Source organism: Callithrix jacchus, chromosome 19, assembly GCF_049354715.1.
Source record: "Callithrix jacchus isolate 240 chromosome 19, calJac240_pri, whole genome shotgun sequence".
NCBI lineage: Eukaryota > Metazoa > Chordata > Mammalia > Primates > Cebidae > Callithrix > Callithrix jacchus.
Genome location: NC_133520.1, coordinates 49,552,028 through 49,568,916, shown reverse-complemented (window position 1 = coordinate 49,568,916; position 16,889 = coordinate 49,552,028). Strand labels below are relative to the sequence as shown.

Sequence of the window (16,889 nt, the reverse complement as noted above, 5' to 3'; positions counted from 1 at the left end):
TAGCATAGTAGAAACAGCACTGTCTTCTGAGTTTGACAGATCTGGTCTATTTTCCTGCTAGCCTTCTGTGCTACAGTTATGACATGAATAATATGGGAGTGATAATATTTACCTCATGAGAATTAAAGTATCTTATGTAAACAGGTTATTTTATTTTCACTACTGATTGAAAACATGTAAACTCTTTTAGAGATTCACAATAGTTTTGTCATAGAAAAAGGGTACCAGTTCTTCTAAAGCAATTAAGTGATGATTGCTAATGAATGAAAATAATAGACAAGATAAACTTTGCTAAAAACAGTTACAAAATACCCATTTTAAGCAGGTATATGCTTCAGACATAGGAAGAAGAAGAGCCACAGATGAGGAAAACGCATGAACTTAAAAGTAAATAACAAGAATGAGTTATGTAACTATACTGGTAGTTACAGAACAGGCGAAACCACAGAGAATATAACATCCTAAACCTGTAGCCTAAATCTGAAGGTTGCCAACTGTTGAAGCTAAGGTCCATGGAAAGGAATTTATGACAAACTATAAGACAAACCCCGGAAAGAAAATAAGACATTCGTTTATTCAACAAATATGAATTGAACCCTGCATACCAGTAGTGTTCAAGATTCCAAAAAACTGGAACTTAACAAAGCAAAGACTTGGCGTCTACTGGGGAGAGGCAGAAAATGCTGGATGCTAATACATTCTATGGAGAAAATCAGACCAAAGTAAAGGAGATAAGGGATGCTTGGTGGAGAGGAGGGGTGGCTATTTTATAGTGTCAGGGAGGACTCGCTGATAAGATATTTGATCAGGAAACTTAAAAAAAGTGACACAGCAAATCATTTGGATTTCTAAGGAGAAAGACATTCCAGGCAACTGTGAATACAAAGTCTCTGAGGCACTGGTGTGCCTAACATATTCAAGGCATGGATGGAGTAGACAGAGTGAGGGAGAGAATGGCAGACAATGACATCAGAGAGGTAACAAGGTACAAGATTATCTGGGGCTTTATCAGGTTACTGAAAGGACTTTGCCTTTAACAGAGTGACATGAAAGTGACTGAAGGATTCTGAGCAGAGAAAAGATATGCTACAACATACTTTAGCTGCTGTGTTGAGAACAATCTAAAGGGGGTTAACGGGTTTTCTATAAAGGAGAGCAGAGAAATGGTGGTGAAGGGATTGAAGATCAAGAAAGGGTTTGTCAAAGGTGAACTGCACCACAGCACTGAGCAAGTTTGTTTGTTTGTTTACTTGGGATGGAGTCTCACTCTGTTGCCCAGGTTGGAGTGCAATGGTGTGATCTTGGCTCACTGCAACCTCTGCCTCCCAGGTTCAAGTGATTCTCCTGTCTCAGCCTCCTGAGTAGCTGGGATTATGGGTACATACCACCACACTCAAGTAATTTTTGTATTTTTAATAGAGACAGGGTTTCACATATTTTGGCCAGGCTGGTCTCAAGCTCCTGACCTCGTGATCCACCCACCTTGGCCTCCCAAAGTGCTGGGATTACAGACATGAGCCACTGCACCCTGCCCTAAGCAAGATTAAACTATTTCATTTCAGTCCTTTTGGGGAATCAGAATTTAACACAATTTTGGGGGGCAAAAATAATCCTCATATAACCAAGACTTTAATTAGGACTAGAAAGAATGGCAATTTTTATTTGATTTCAGAAACAGGATGGATGCAGGAAGGCCAGTTAGGAGGCTATGTAAATGATTCTGGCAAGAAATGATGGTGGCTTAAACCAGGATAGTAGCAGTGGAACCAGTCAGTCTCTGGATGTATTCTGAGGACAGAGCCAACAGGACCTATTAATAGAGTGTATGCAGGGGATGAGAAAACAAGAATAGTGTTGGATAATCTCAAGAGTTTTGGCCTGGGCATTGGAAAGATGGAGTTGTCATTTACTGAGACAGAGAAAACTAGAAAGTAATTTGGGGGGGAAGATGAGAAGTTCCATTTTGCACAGGTTAAGTTTGAGGTGCCAATCAGTGACTTCTAAAGGGAGAGACTAGTTCGGAGTTAAATGTATGAGTGTGGCATTCAGGGGAGAGGCTTGGGCAATTACATAAATTTGTAAGGTGTTAAAATACAGGTGGTATTTTAAAGTCATAAGACTGGATGAGAAGAGAAGAGGTCTGAGGAATGAGCCCTGACACATTCCAAGGAGGTGTCTGCAACCAAGACTGAGAAGCAATGGCTGGTCAGGTATAAGAAGAACTAAGAGAAAATGGTAACCCAGAAGGCCAGGGAGGAAGGTTTTATTTAAGAAGAGAATAATCAGCTGGGTCAAATGCTGCCAGTAGGTCAAGTAAAATGGGCACCAAGGAAGATTATGACATTAGAGGTTACCAGTGACCCTGACAAGAGTGGTGGGCAGAAAGTCTGTCTGAAGCATCTCAAAAGGAAATTGGAGACAGTAAACATAACACAACTTTCCCCAACAGGTTTTCTATTAAGGAGATCAGAGAAATGGTAGCTGAAGGGATTAGAGGTCAAGAGGGTTTGTCAAAGATGGACTCCGCTACAGCGCTGAGCAAGTTCAAACTACTCCTTTCAGTCATTTTGGGGAATCAGATTTAACTCATTTTGAAGGTAAAAGATAATCCTCATACAACATAGGTTTTACTTTAATCAGGACTAAGAAATATGGCAATTTTTATTTGATTTTAGTAAACCTTCATGTAACCAGTATGAGTATAGTAACTAGTATGAGTATAGTTACACTGGCCCACGATCACTTAATATATATCAATTAATAAGGGTGAATTTACCTTGGTGTTATCAAATGCCAAGAGGAGTGTTCTGCCGTTTGTTAGAAAGATTTCTACAGCGTTATCTCTCAACTGCCACCAACGCTTGTGAACTTCTTTAATTTCTTCATATGTCCAGGAAAATGATGCTGGTTCTAACTCTCCCTGAAGGCTCTAAGACAAAGAAATGGGCAAAAATATTTGTTTTACCTGAAATATAATTATTTTAATTTTAGATTTTAAAGAGCATCAAAACAAAACGGAAAATCTTCTTTTTGTGGCAGATGGCAGAAAAGATTACTTGAAAATTCTCTCAATGCAAAACACCTCAAAATGCTTGCTAAAGTTCAGAAATTAAAAAAAATTAATAGGCTTTATTTTTTAGACTAGTTTTAGGTTTATAGAAAATTGAGCAGATAATACAGAATTCTCATGTATCCTCCCCTCCCTTGGTCCAGCACTCACAGTTTCTCTATTATTAAATCTTACATTTGGTGCAGGACATTAATTACAATTGATGAACCAATACTGCTACAATTTTTCTTACCTAAAGTCTATAGTTTATATTAGGGTTCACTCTTTGTGTTGTACATTCTATGGGTTTTGATAAATGAATAAGGACATGTATCCACCAGCACGATATCATACAAATAGTTTTATTGCCCTAAAAATCCTCTGTACTCCACCTACTCATACCTCCTTTCCTCTCCCCAACCTCTGGCAACCACTAATTTGTTTACTGTCTCTATAGTTCTGCCTTTTCCAAAATGTCATATAGTTTCAATCGTAAAGTATGTAGCCTTTTCAGGTTGGCTTCTTTTACTAAGCAAATATCCTTTTAAATACATAGCTGAGCTTACAAGAAAACAAGGGAGATGAAATCCCCAAGAGTCAAAAATATAGAGAAATTGAAAAATGAGCACTAAGCAGGGAGCAATCCTCTGGTTGCTCTGTTGTGTCTGCAAACACATTCAGGTATGCACATAACCCCAGTTTCAGAGTTTGACAGCCACTTGAGGACAGAAGATGAGGCCCCGGGCCCCTAGGATCGGGGTGTGGAATTGAGATTGCTTCAGAAAGCTAAAACCAAGGAAGGGATTTGTTCCTAATGAAAGATTAGACAAATAAATGTGCCCATTAATAAAGGGGAATAGGCTGGGTGCTGTGGCTCATGCCTGTAATCCCAACACTTTGGGAGGCTGAGGTGGGCAGATCACTTGAGGTCAGGAGTTCGAGACCAGCTTGGCCAATGTGGTGAGACCCTGTCTCCACTAAAAATACAAAAATTAGTCGGGAGTGGTGGTGGGCACCTGTAGTTCCAGCTACTTGAGAGGCTGAGGCAGGAGAATCACCTGAACCCAGGAAGTGGAGGTTTTGGTGAGCTGAGACTGTACCACTGTACTCCAGCCTAGGCGACAGAGTGAGTCTCTATCTTAAAAAACAAAAATAATAAAAATAAAAATAAATGGGCATAACCAGGAAACAAGCTTGTCTCTTTTGGCCTGGAGCCAAGATAATTAGAAAAAAAGCTTCTCTCTGAGAATTCATAACTGTGGGCCTGCCATCACATGGATTTAGGTTAACATTAAACCTGTCTGGATGGCCTGGAAAATCCTGAGCTGTGAAACACAGTTCTCATGCTTCTAAGTCATCCAGCAAAAGCAAAGCAGAGTGTCTGGAGGAACATTCTGGAACTAATGGGGTGTTCCTGCAAATAAAGGCCCACTGAATGTAACCTGACAGATCAACACATACTAAATAGCTACATTCCCCTGCTAGGTGGTCAACAGAAGAAAAGAAGATGAGAAAATAGCCACTGGAAAGTTGAATCTCCTTGAGAGTATTAATCCTAGTGTACTCAGACAAATCCCCACATTCTGAAATGAAGAGGTAGGGGCCACAAGGCCTACATATCCTATCATCACTAGGTCTCTCCCAAAGCACAGAATCAATAAACACTTTAAAAAATGTGCATCTAAATCTTTTGTAAATTGTAATTGAATACATAAATTATGTTACTTAATGCTTTTAATAGAGAAATAATGAAAAAAAGTTTCTACTGAAGTTTAAAACTAGCTAGAATTTATCTCCTCAAATAAACCTGCATCCTAGTTTTCTTTTTTTTTCCTTTTTAAAAAATTGCATTTACTTACTCCTTTGAGTTGACTAACAGAAAGCTTAGGACAAATTTAGGACTCAATTGCCAAGAATTATTTTATCCCAGGCTCTTTGTCTTTCCAAAACCTTATTATTATTTTTTTTAGATTTGAATTGTCCTATTCTATGTGTGTTTTACTATTGTTCTTGGTCCAAAGTAATTTTTATAATTAGAGGCAGGGAATATATTACAAATAAAATACAATGTCTTAATGAAAATATTCTCATACTTAAAACCGAATTCCTCCTTTGTTTAGTTTCAACATTCATTCAACATGTATTAGTTAAGCATCTATGCACAAGATACTCTGCTAAGTGCTTGGTATGAAATAAATCTGTATGAGTCAAAAAGGGGGCATGAAGTATTTGTACACACATTTGCATACACAATGCAAGATAGTCATATGAGAAGAACCAATACTACAAAAGTACATAGGAAGGAAGGATCTTTCAATCTATGAAGAAGCAAGGGCATTTTTAGATTTTAAAAAAAATCTTCCTGTTTATTTAAACATACAACACATTTATAGCATGCAAGTTAACTTAAATTACATGGTGTCTTCCCAAACCAAATATTTGTGAATGTATGTTCAAGCACTGAAAATAAACCAACATATTTCACAGGTAGACTCAGACTCTTCTGTTACTTCATGTCCAATGAAGTTAAAACACAATTCAGTAGAATTTTTAAGGGGAAAAATTGTCATCTTTTGGACACACAAAAAGTTGGCTCATATATCAACTATGACATCCCTTGGCTTGATAAAAGAATGCGTTTTGAAAAATAACATAACTATATTTTACTATCTGGGACAAACCTTGTGGTAACTGCTATGTAAATCAGAAAAGAATGTTGTTCATATTTCTGACTACATTAAATATGTTCATGACTTTTTTTACATTAATTTTGTAACCAAACTTCATGTTTTCACTTATTAATTTCTTTAAAATCAAATATATATTAATAATTAAACCACACACAATCTCATTTAGTATATCCTTAGGAATTCCTGGCTTTAAAACTTTTCTGAAACAAGAACTTCATTTCTTCTATTACAGGGATCTCAAAAAATATTTTAATGGCATAGAAGATAATTCAAATAAAAAAGCTTTATTATACAAAAAAATGTAAGTTAAGAGTCTTTGTTATTTTCTGATTAATATCAGTCCACCTAGAATAATAATAATCATTATTAACCTATGTGAATATCAGAATTACTTAAGTTATTCAATTATTTAGTATTTTTTCTTTCTTTCTGAAGGCAAAGGTACTTGATAGTGGACTGGGAGTGGCAAGGAATAGTTATTTGTTGCAACAAAGGATAGTAATAATAAGGAATGAACATAAACTGATATAATAGGAGCATGACTTTAGAATCTGACTTATACTAACTGCTATGAAACTTGGGCCACAAGCCAGAGGATATGGCACAGTCTTTTTTAAAAATTATATTTAAAAAAATGTTTAGAACTCAGACCAATCTATACATAGAGTGACAAAGAATGAACTCTAATAGTTCTTCCTTCTCTCTGGTTATACTGAATTGATAATTTTGGAAGCTGCCCAGATTTATGTAAATACAAACTTAAGCCTCTACTCACCGAACTTTCAACTGTATCAGAAGCATTATCTTCCACAAAATACATTCCACATTTACCTGCAGAAAATAATTGGATACAAGGGTTTAAAAATCTATGTGCACATAACTATTCATGGTTTAATACATGGCCTCTGGAGTCCTTTGGTCTGAATTTGAATCTCAGTGTACTTAGACACAGTTCCTAGCACTCAATAAATACTTTTGAATAGTATCCATAAAGTCCTGGGGAAGATGCTTTACCTCTTTGTGTCCTAGTTCCTTTATCAGGAAAAAAAAAAGATTGCTGGGAGCTCTATTTCACAGAGTTACTATGGGAATTAGATTAGAATGTATGCAAAATGATTATGTGCTTGTTTTAGCAATCAGTGCTAAATAAATATCGACTATTTATTATTACCATTATTCTCATATTACTAGCATACTAATTTGCTTTATTTTGTTACACACTAATTGAAGTCAAGTGGTAAACCAAATTATCTAGCAAAAGGGAAATCCTTAATTATTTTATAGACTGAGACACTCCATAGAGTAGAGTAGGCCCTAAACATAGCCCCCAATTTTTTCCTGTTTCATAGGCTGGCTGTTGCTAACACGTCCCTACATCGTGTTTTAAAACGTTGGGAACTTCTCTGAGGTTCTGCCATCTAGATGCTGGTCACCCTTGAGCACTGAGTGGACCGTGAAGTAGTGGCATGGCTAGCTTAGGGAAGGGTACTACCTCCATCCTTGTGATGGTGGGGCTCAGTCCCAGTAGGCTTGAAGCTCCACATCTCGGACCTTGGGTGCTGTAGCTTACAACATTCATTCTCAAATCTGAAGGTACATGAAATCACTGGAGGGCTCATCAGAACATAGACTGCTGGGCCCCATTCTCAGAATTTCAGATTCATCAAGTCTGGACTGAGGCCTGAGGATGTGCAATTCTAACAAGCTTCCATGAGATGCTGATGCTACAAATTCAGGGTTCTCACACTTTGAGAACCTAGCCTACAGCATACAAATTGGTTCTTTAAGTGAACAGAGACCAATGGATATAACTGTTTTCCTTCATATTTTGAGAATAAAATTTCCAACCAAATGTAATGGCATAGGTATCTATGGACTAACAATCTTGGGCTTTTTCTCAGAAGCACAATAGAGAATATAAATTATGAACAATCTTAAAGTAGACATATTTCTTATGCACAGGTATATCTGCTAAAATAGTAGGTATGTAAGTATACCAATAATTTTTCACTTAAAAAATTCTAAATTGGCATATAATAAATGATTAAATATAAAATTGCATATTCATGAAGAAACTTAATTTTATAAAAATTAAAATGCTATTCATGTGCTTTTCAGAACATAAGATATATCATTTCTTTACATTCATGAGTCATATGCAATTACATATAATGTTAAGGCAAACTAGCCTACATGATATTATAGAAAGTTTATCCAATTTAATGACACTGTGTCAAAAAACAAATTATCTCAAAATTTGACTTACCTAGTAACAACTCACCAGCTGTTTCTCTAGATGGTGCAACACTGATACATCTTCGATTTACTCTGTCAAAACATATTTAAAATTACTATGACTAAATGTTTTGACCAATTTCAGAGAGCATATGCTTTATTTTACTGAGTAAAAGATTTCCGCAAAGCAGACTAGAGTTCCAACAGCATGAGGTATCTTGTTGAAACACACATGAAAATATTATCTCCTTTTTTTAACATCCTAGTGAAGAGAAATGACTGAAATGCCTAGAAAAGGCTAGTAATCCCTATAACTGGAGGGAGAATACAGAAATTAAGTTATTTAAAAGAGATATCAATATTTTATATATTCTAGTAAGTAAGCAAACATTATTTCACGCCTCTGGTACTTCAAACACATTAAAAAAAAGCCCAGTATTCCAGGAAAAACAGAGGATTTGGAATCAGAAAGTTCCTTTGTGTTCTTAGCCAATTATCTTCTTTGAGTCTCAATTTTTCATCTATGAAATGGGTATAATAACAACCACAATAACCTCAGTGACAATACTATCAATATTTAATATATAATGACATACTTAATAGTCAACAATGTTATGATACCTATTATTATTTCTTCACTTAATAGACGAGGAAACTGAGACAGGGAAGTTAAGATTAAAGAGTTAGTAAGAGGAAGAACTGGAATCTGAACCTTTAATCACTATATTGTATCATCTCTTGATAGCACTGGCAGCTCTATCCACTTTACAGAGCTGTTAAACAGTCAATTACAAAACGTGTGTGTGTGTATATGTGTGTGCGTGTGTGTGTGTGTATATGTGTGTGTGTATATATATGTATGTATATATATATATATATATAATAACAAGAGCCAGAACATGATGACTGAAGTTCCATGAACCCTTGCTATCAGAAATGTCATTTGCTTTTGGATTTTGGCCATATAACCTTGTCCTCCTCCCTTGAGCCTTTCCTGTTTAGGATTTTTCTGAAAACGATAGCATTACCTAAAAGAAATATTACATAAACACTATAATAAATTGTTGTATATTCATGATAGATTTGAAGATCTATGGATTCAAAATCACCTTATAGATTCACTTGCAGCTTTGTCTTTGACAGTAGAAGAGAAAGAAGAATGAGTTTTATCTTCAAATAGGTAAGAGAGTGGTGCTTTGACAACATCTGTTGAGGAAAAAAGTACATATTATCTTTAGCTAATGTTCACAGTTATCTGCTATATTTGTATGCTGAGTCAAGAAGCCACTATTACCTTCTGATTTTTGTCTATCCCTAAGGAGGTACTTATTTGGAATAGTTAAATAACACCTCTGTAAACGTCTCCTCTCTCGATTTGGCCCTTCTGTTGGATCCAACTGCCATGAGGTTGGGTAGTAGATGGGGTCATACCATACTGCTCTGCAAGTAAAAAGATTAAAGGGTGTTTTAAGTCCATCCAGGACTTGTAGCTTAAAAAAAATCATTATAGAGATTGAATAAGTAAGTCACAATTGATCTGTTAATTTAAAACTCCAAATATTCATATATTTGATCAGGGAATGCATAACAAGTACAAATAATAAAATCTAAGTGTCTTTTTGTTACTGAATCCCAGTCTCCCAGTTCCTCACCTTAAGGCAAGCTCTACTTCCAGTTTCTTTCAACTGTTAAATTTTTAAAAAGATATATCATGATTACTATGAACGCTTGAGCAAGATAAATAGTAAGCTGGATTTAATATGGTTAGAAATTTTTTTTTCATTAATTTTTTACATTTCCCATTTCGCCTACGCTTTTTTTTTTTTTTTTTTTTTTGAGTTTGAGACCGAGTCTTGCTCTGTCACCCAGGCTGGAGTGCTGTGATGTGATCTTGGCTCACTGTAACCTCTGCCTCCTGGGCTCAAGCGATTCTCCTGCCTCAGCCTTCCAAGTAGCTGGGATTGCAGGTGCCCACCACCGCGCCTGGCTAATTTTTCTATTTTTTTTTTTTTTAGTAGAAACAGTTTCATTATGTTGGCAGGCTTGTCTTGAACTCCTAGCCTCAACTGATCCACCCACCTGGGCCTCCCAAAGTGTGGGGATTATAGGTGTAAGCCACCTCGCCCGGCCTCATTTTGCCTACTCACTAATGAAACAAAATCAGTTCTTTTTTGCGGTATGAATCATGTTTTTAAAAAGATTTTAAAATAAGTTTATATCTCAGATGAAAGAAGACAGGAAAACCATATTAAATACATTTTTAGAACTAAATGTATCCTAGATAGAACTTATTTGTATCCTAAACATACCAAAATACTGGTAGTGGTTACTGCCTTTTCTAAAAAAAAACATGCATCTGTTTTTAACTATAGTTATGATCATTATAACCATTTTTCTATAATCTGCCTTATTTTACTGAAACAGTATTATCTTTATTTCATCATTCTGAATGTCTACCCAAAATGGAAGTATATGCATTATACTGTATTTAACCGTATTACTGTTAATACATAACTTGTTCCTAATTCATTCACTAGCATAAATAATGCAGAGATAAAACATTTTATGTTTCTTTTCCTTTTTTTTTTTGTGCCAGGGTCTCAACTATTGTCCAGGCCAAATGCAGTAGCATGTTCATAGCTCACTGTAGCCTTGAACTCTTAGGCTTAAGTGATCCTCCCACCTCAACCTCCCAAAGTACTAGACTACAGATGTGAGGCACTGTAACTGGCCTGCCTTCCATATTTTGAATATTTTCCTTAGGATACAATCACTAAAATTGGATAACTGAAGCTAGAAATAAAATGTTGTTAGGATCACTAATATATATTGTCAAAATGTACAATGTCACCAAAGTTCTGAGTAAGGACAGCTAATATCCTGCTGTGAATATTAGCAGCCAAAATTTTTTTTTAATATAAAAAGTACAATGTGGTATCTAAAGGTTCTAGAAAACAAAATTCGCCTCTAGCGATATTGAATATTTTCCCATGTGTTTGGTAATTCAATTTGTCTTATGTGAGAAATGTGTTCATGCCTTTTGGTCATTAAAACTTCTAGTATCATAATATTTTACTTTAGAATCTGTGTAAGTTTTTCAAACAATAAAAATAACTTTTTATTTGCTGAAAATAAATTTCCAGGCTTTTTTGTTGTTGTTACAGTTGCTAAATACACTGGAAAAAATTAAAGTTAAAAGCCACTGATTTATTTGCATTTCTTCTATGGCATTTGAGCTTTGAAAGTCATCTATCCTTCTAAAAGTTAACAAATATCCTATTATATTCTACTTTATAAACTTCTTGAGTCTAACTCTTTCATCTATCTGGAATCTACTTTAGTGTCTAATGTTTAGTGTATTTTAGTATACCAAAGTCATATGAATCAGTTACCTTTTTCTTTTTTGGTGAGTCGGAGTTTCGCTCTTGTTACCCAGGCTGGAGTGCAATGGCGCGATCTCGGCTCTGCAACCTCCGCCTCCTGGGTTCAGGCAATTCTCCTGCCTCAGCCTCTTGAGTAGCTGGGATTACAGGCACAAGCCACCATGCCCAGCTAATTTTGTTTTTGTATTTTTAGTAGAGACGGGGTTTCACCATGTTGACCAGGACAGTCTCGATCTCTTGACCTCGTGATCCACCCGCCTCGGCCTCCCAAAGTGCTGGGATTACAGGCGTGAGCCACTGCACCGGCCCATGAATCAGTTATCTTAATCAAATTTAGAGAATAATACCTTAATTTCCCTATTTTCATTATTTGTAATACATATTTTAAATAATTGTCTTAGTTAAAAAAAGATACTTTTAAAGGCCAGTAGTGGTGGCTCACTCCTGTAATCCCAGCACTTTGGCAGGCCGAAGTGGGTGGATCACCTGAAGTCAGGAGTTCCAAACCAGCCTGGCCAACATGGCGAAACCCCGTCTCTACTAAAAACACAAAAATTAGTCAGGTACAGTGGTGGGCGCCTGTAATCCCAGCTATTTGGCAGGCTGAGGCAGGAGAAACGCTTGAATCTGGGAGGCGGAGATTGCAGTGAGCCAAGATGGTGCCATTGTACTACAGCTTGGGTGACAGAGTGAGACTCTATCTCAAAAAAAGAAAAAAAAAATACTCTTCTCAGCTGTCCTGTTTCAGTAACTTCTCTATTCTTTTACAAAGCCCATGTTTTTAAATCAAACTAATTTTACTATCAAGCTAATGCCCCCTCATTACTTTTCTTCCCCAAGAATTAAAAAAAAATCTCATATGATTATTCTTTAAGATGTAAAAAATCACAAATGATTAAACAAAAAATTGTTTAAACTAATGACATGATTTTATGAGTCTGAATTCTGGAATACAAATTCAGTTTAACATCAATATCTAAAATCTTCATGGAAGACAACTTTAACCATCCTCCCGTTGCTTACCTATCATGTGTCAGTTGCTGAATAAGTTCCTGCCAATGTCTGCTAGCGCTCAAATCTACTTTATACATTCCTCTGATATGCTGGATCACCTTTTTTCTCTCAATTCCTTGGGAAAGAGACACTGCCTGGGTGATATCTGCTGCTATTTTAGATATATCCTTTGATTTTGAATCCAGACGCTGAAAGAGACTAAACAAGTAAGATTGTTCATAGTTAAGCATACATGGAATGTATTTATCAAAACACAATACTTTAAAACTAAAAGCATATGTGAAATCTAATAGATTTCACATCTAAAAGACATGCCTTTGGAACATATAAAATATTACCTTTGTTGGTTATTATTAACGGTTTTCTGCCAAGCAGCTTTATTCACTCCTTCTTCAGTTTCATATTTCTTTTGTTCCTAAAATATTTAGATAATAATATACTACATAAAATTTTGGCCACAGAGCCCAACAAACCAATTTCAAAACCCAGTTAACAAAGGAGAAAATATTGTCCCTAGGAGACCAGAATAATATAATAAACCATCTAAACAATGTTATAATTCTGCTTCTATACAATTTAGGTCACATAAGTTAGAGTAGAATGGTTAACCAGGGTTGCTGAACCTGATGAGTTTACACATAGTTGCTTGCCTCCTTATTTTGCTTTTTCATTAAAGAACCCCTAACACAAGGTACGCTTCAGCTTGGTTGTCACTTTAAAATGCTTTCCTTCACCGAAGGACACTGATAATGAATAACGACGACCACAGAGAACAAAATGCTCCTTAAAATAAGCGTATTTTTCCTCTTGTAGAAAAAAGCAATATAGTATATAGGAAAAAATAAAATAATCATTTAAAGTTCATCATCAATGATACTCTGTTCTTTTTTTTTTTTTTTTGATACTCTGTTCTTAAAAAAGTAATGTCAGTCATTCTTTAATTACCTATGATGGAATCTCCTAAGAAAGAACTATGGTTCCATTGACTCACCTCTTTGATTATTTTAATAAGGTCTGCTTTTGTTGATGCACTGGGAGGGATGCACTTGTGACCACATAACTTCAAAGCATTCATAAGCAGTTCTGCTGTGTCTAGCTCTTCTTCAGTCAATTCATCTTGGTGATTATGTATCAACTCTGACAAATATAAAACTAACTTGGCTCCATGCTTAAAAAAAAAGTAAGAATTTTTAAACCATTTAGAATTTTAATTCTTACATTTAAATTACTTAATAGTAATTACATTATATTGCTAGATTTATTTGGTTGCATCTGATTTGAATAAAGCACCTACAAAAGACATTCTGGGGTAATTACAGAAATCTGATTATGCACTGAGTAGCTGACAACAGAGGATTAATGCTAATTTTGTTGGATGTAATAATGTTGTGATGGTTACATAGGAAAATGTTTTTAAGAAAGAATTTAGAGGTAAAATATCATGATTTCTATATATATGTTAAAATCATTCAGAAAAAGAAGAGATTATGTCAATATGATAAAAATAGTAACAACTGTTAAATCTAGGTGATGGTTATATGGTATTTATTATACTATTCTTTCTACTCTCAGTATCTTTGACATTTTTTCTTATAAAATGTACTTTAAAAAGCAAGCAAGCTAGCCAGCTAGCTTTTGGTATAAGAATTTTGGAGAGAAGTTGCTAAAGGAATGCAGGAAATAAACTGGGATAAAGGAAGATAATTTTAGTTTTTCTCACAGAAAAACTGAAGTAGAAGGGAAAGCTTCCTTTAGACCTTAAAGTTTATTTACTCTTCCTCCTTCGATTTCTGCTTAGTACAAGAGAAACTGATAAAATTTCTAGAACTAAAACCTATTTTTAGCTTGTAAGTATTCACTACTCCCTAGGGAGAACAAAACGTGAAAAACTCTCAAACTGGTGAGACCTACAGAGACAGCTGTATGTGCATATCCAGGGAAGAGTTGTTTTAGCCAATCTTTTAAGAACAGACCCTAAAACCAAAATTTACAGTGTTACTTACGGTAATGACAATTGTCCTTTGCAGCACAAACCTACACCAAATGTTCATTCATGATTTTTTAAGTGGCCCTTACATGCTATAGATATTACACCTGATTCTAATGTGTACAGTGTGCATTATTTAGACAATAATTTTGCCAATAAATTAAACACATATATTTTACTTTGAAATCTGCATTGAAACAAATATCACTGCATTTAGTTTTATGACATTTTAAACTGTGAACAGTATGAAATGTCAGCAAATGGATCTGGAAATGATTACATTTTGGGTGATATTTAAATTAACATGCTGAATCACATCATGTCATTTCCCAAAAGCAAAAGATGAACATATGCCATGATGAAAATAGGAAAGCTCATTTTAATGCAACATTTTAAATCAGTTAGAGACAGCTGCTACCTGACCAAAAGAGAAAGATGAGCAGAAGTTCTGTGAGTAAAAGGCCCAAAGAGTTGGCAAATAAAGAAAAATGGTAAATGACTAGAAGATTTTCCTAAGTGTATCTTAAAGGGAATGTTCTTGATATAACTTTAAAAGTACTTCAGTTTAGTATTCAATGACATTCTAAAATTATCTTGAAAAACTATCAAAAATGTTTTTATTCATTGTGAATATCCAAAGAAACACATGATTTTCTTAAACACTGAAGTTGTTTCTAATATCTTATTTTAATACCTTCTGATCACTTACTGATTATCATTTCGGGGACTATAAAAGGTGTCACTGGGAATAGATACAAAAAATATCTTATTTTCAGCCCTCAAAAACTGATTTAAGGAATTGAGTCTGTTAAACATAAATCCTTAAAAAATAATAAAATGCTAAAATATATAAAATATTACTTTTCAATGAAGGTTCTAAGAAGGAAGAGTTCTAAGTGGACTACAGAAAGGTAGAAAGGTTTTGAAGAAGGTATAGAGTAATCTGGGTCATGGCTAAATGGATGGTTAGAATGGGGATATAGAGGCCAGGCACGGTGGCTCACGCCTGTAATCCCAGCACTTTGGGAGGCTGAGGTGGGCAGATTACAAGGTCAAGAGATTGAGACCATCCTGGCCAACATGGTGAAACCCCGTCTCTACTAAAAACACAAAAATTAGCCAGTCGTGTTGGTGGACACCTGTAGTCCCAACTACTTGGGAGGCTGAGGCAGGAGAATCGCTTGAACCTGGGAGGCAGAGGTTGCAGTGAGCTGAGATCATGCCACTGCACTCCAGTCTGGTGACAGACCGAGACTCTGCCCCCCCCCCAAAAAAAAAAAGAATGGGGATATAGACAGACAAAGGAGAGAGAGGTGTTCTGTGCTGGTGGACAGTATGAACAGAATTGCTTGACAGTAAAAATAAACAAGATGTGAAGAGGTTGCAAGACACAGAAGATGTGATTATCTTGAAGAGAAGAGGGTCTGTAGGCTGGAGAGTTAATCAGAATCAAGTTGTGATGGCAGAAAAGAAGCCTGGGGCTTAAAAACCCAGGAAGATTACAAATGAAATACAAATTAAATGTATACAGCTGTAAAAGGCATAAAGATCACTCTATACTACTGTGTAATAATGATCTCTAGGATATATTAAGTGAAGAAAGTAGGATGCAGAAGAGTGTGTATACTTTGCTATCTTTCTTTGTGTTGGGAAGTAGGGGAGAGAATATTTACATGTATAAATATATGTATACACAAATTTGCTTATCTACAACAGAAAAAAATAGTTACCTACAGAGGGAGGGAAAAAATAAGAGGAGGCTAAAAGAATAAAAGCTAGGACCTGTCTGAATTTGCTATTTCACAACATTGGTCTTAGAACCACGTAGACATTTCACGTTTGTTTAATCAAAACAAAATCAAGCAAGCAAACAAAAACCCAAAGGAATCCCTAAAAATGTAAAACAAACTGAAAAAAAAAAGCCCACCTACCTACCTAATTGGTTGAAGCTGGTGGCATGACCAAATAAAGAAAACTATTTTAAGTGCTTTTACAATACAGTATTTTCACTGCATAATCATAATAATATGCTAAGGACAAAAAGAACCACAAAGACATCTTAAATTACACTCAGCAGGACTGTTATTAGTGATCATGTTGGTCATCTTATTTTGAAAATGTTATATATGTAGAAAGACAAAGTAAATAAATGATTATGTTAATGTTAGGAACCAAAATATCAACATTAATAAGAAATACAAATTTAAAAAATCAAAGAAAAAGTGAAAGTATTAGTATAAACTCATGATTTTTCTTTCTAAAAAAAAATACGTACTTCCTACTTTTGTCCACTAAAAAAGGCTGAGAAGAAGTGACAACCCAGTAGAAATAAACATACCTAGTCCCCAGATTTGTAGTCTCTAAATACCATCATCACCTTAAAAGGAAATAAAGGCTTCTTGGGTGGGAAGTTAGGTTCTAGGTTTTGGGAAGGAAATGTGTAAGGTGGGCCTGGGACATTCCTCTGTGCCAGAAAACAAGGAAGTTTAATTGTATTGACTTGTTAAAATGAAACAGGCCATGTTGATACA

The 16,889-nt window shown here is 35.4% G+C and overlaps 1 protein-coding gene across 1 annotated transcript in view; it reads right to left on the bottom strand.

Annotated features, from left to right (window-relative positions):
- Positions 1 to 16,889, bottom strand: part of LYST (lysosomal trafficking regulator) — a 217,894-nt gene that overhangs the window by 58,178 nt on the left and 142,827 nt on the right. The window contains exons 32-39 of the mRNA XM_002760888.6: positions 13,363 to 13,539; positions 12,710 to 12,786; positions 12,381 to 12,569; positions 9,269 to 9,414; positions 9,084 to 9,180; positions 8,006 to 8,067; positions 6,515 to 6,570; positions 2,777 to 2,929 (exon numbers count right to left, since the gene is read on the bottom strand). Of these exons, the coding sequence (XP_002760934.3) occupies positions 2,777 to 2,929; positions 6,515 to 6,570; positions 8,006 to 8,067; positions 9,084 to 9,180; positions 9,269 to 9,414; positions 12,381 to 12,569; positions 12,710 to 12,786; positions 13,363 to 13,539 (957 nt within the window). The remainder of the gene's footprint in view (positions 1 to 2,776; positions 2,930 to 6,514; positions 6,571 to 8,005; positions 8,068 to 9,083; positions 9,181 to 9,268; positions 9,415 to 12,380; positions 12,570 to 12,709; positions 12,787 to 13,362; positions 13,540 to 16,889) is intronic.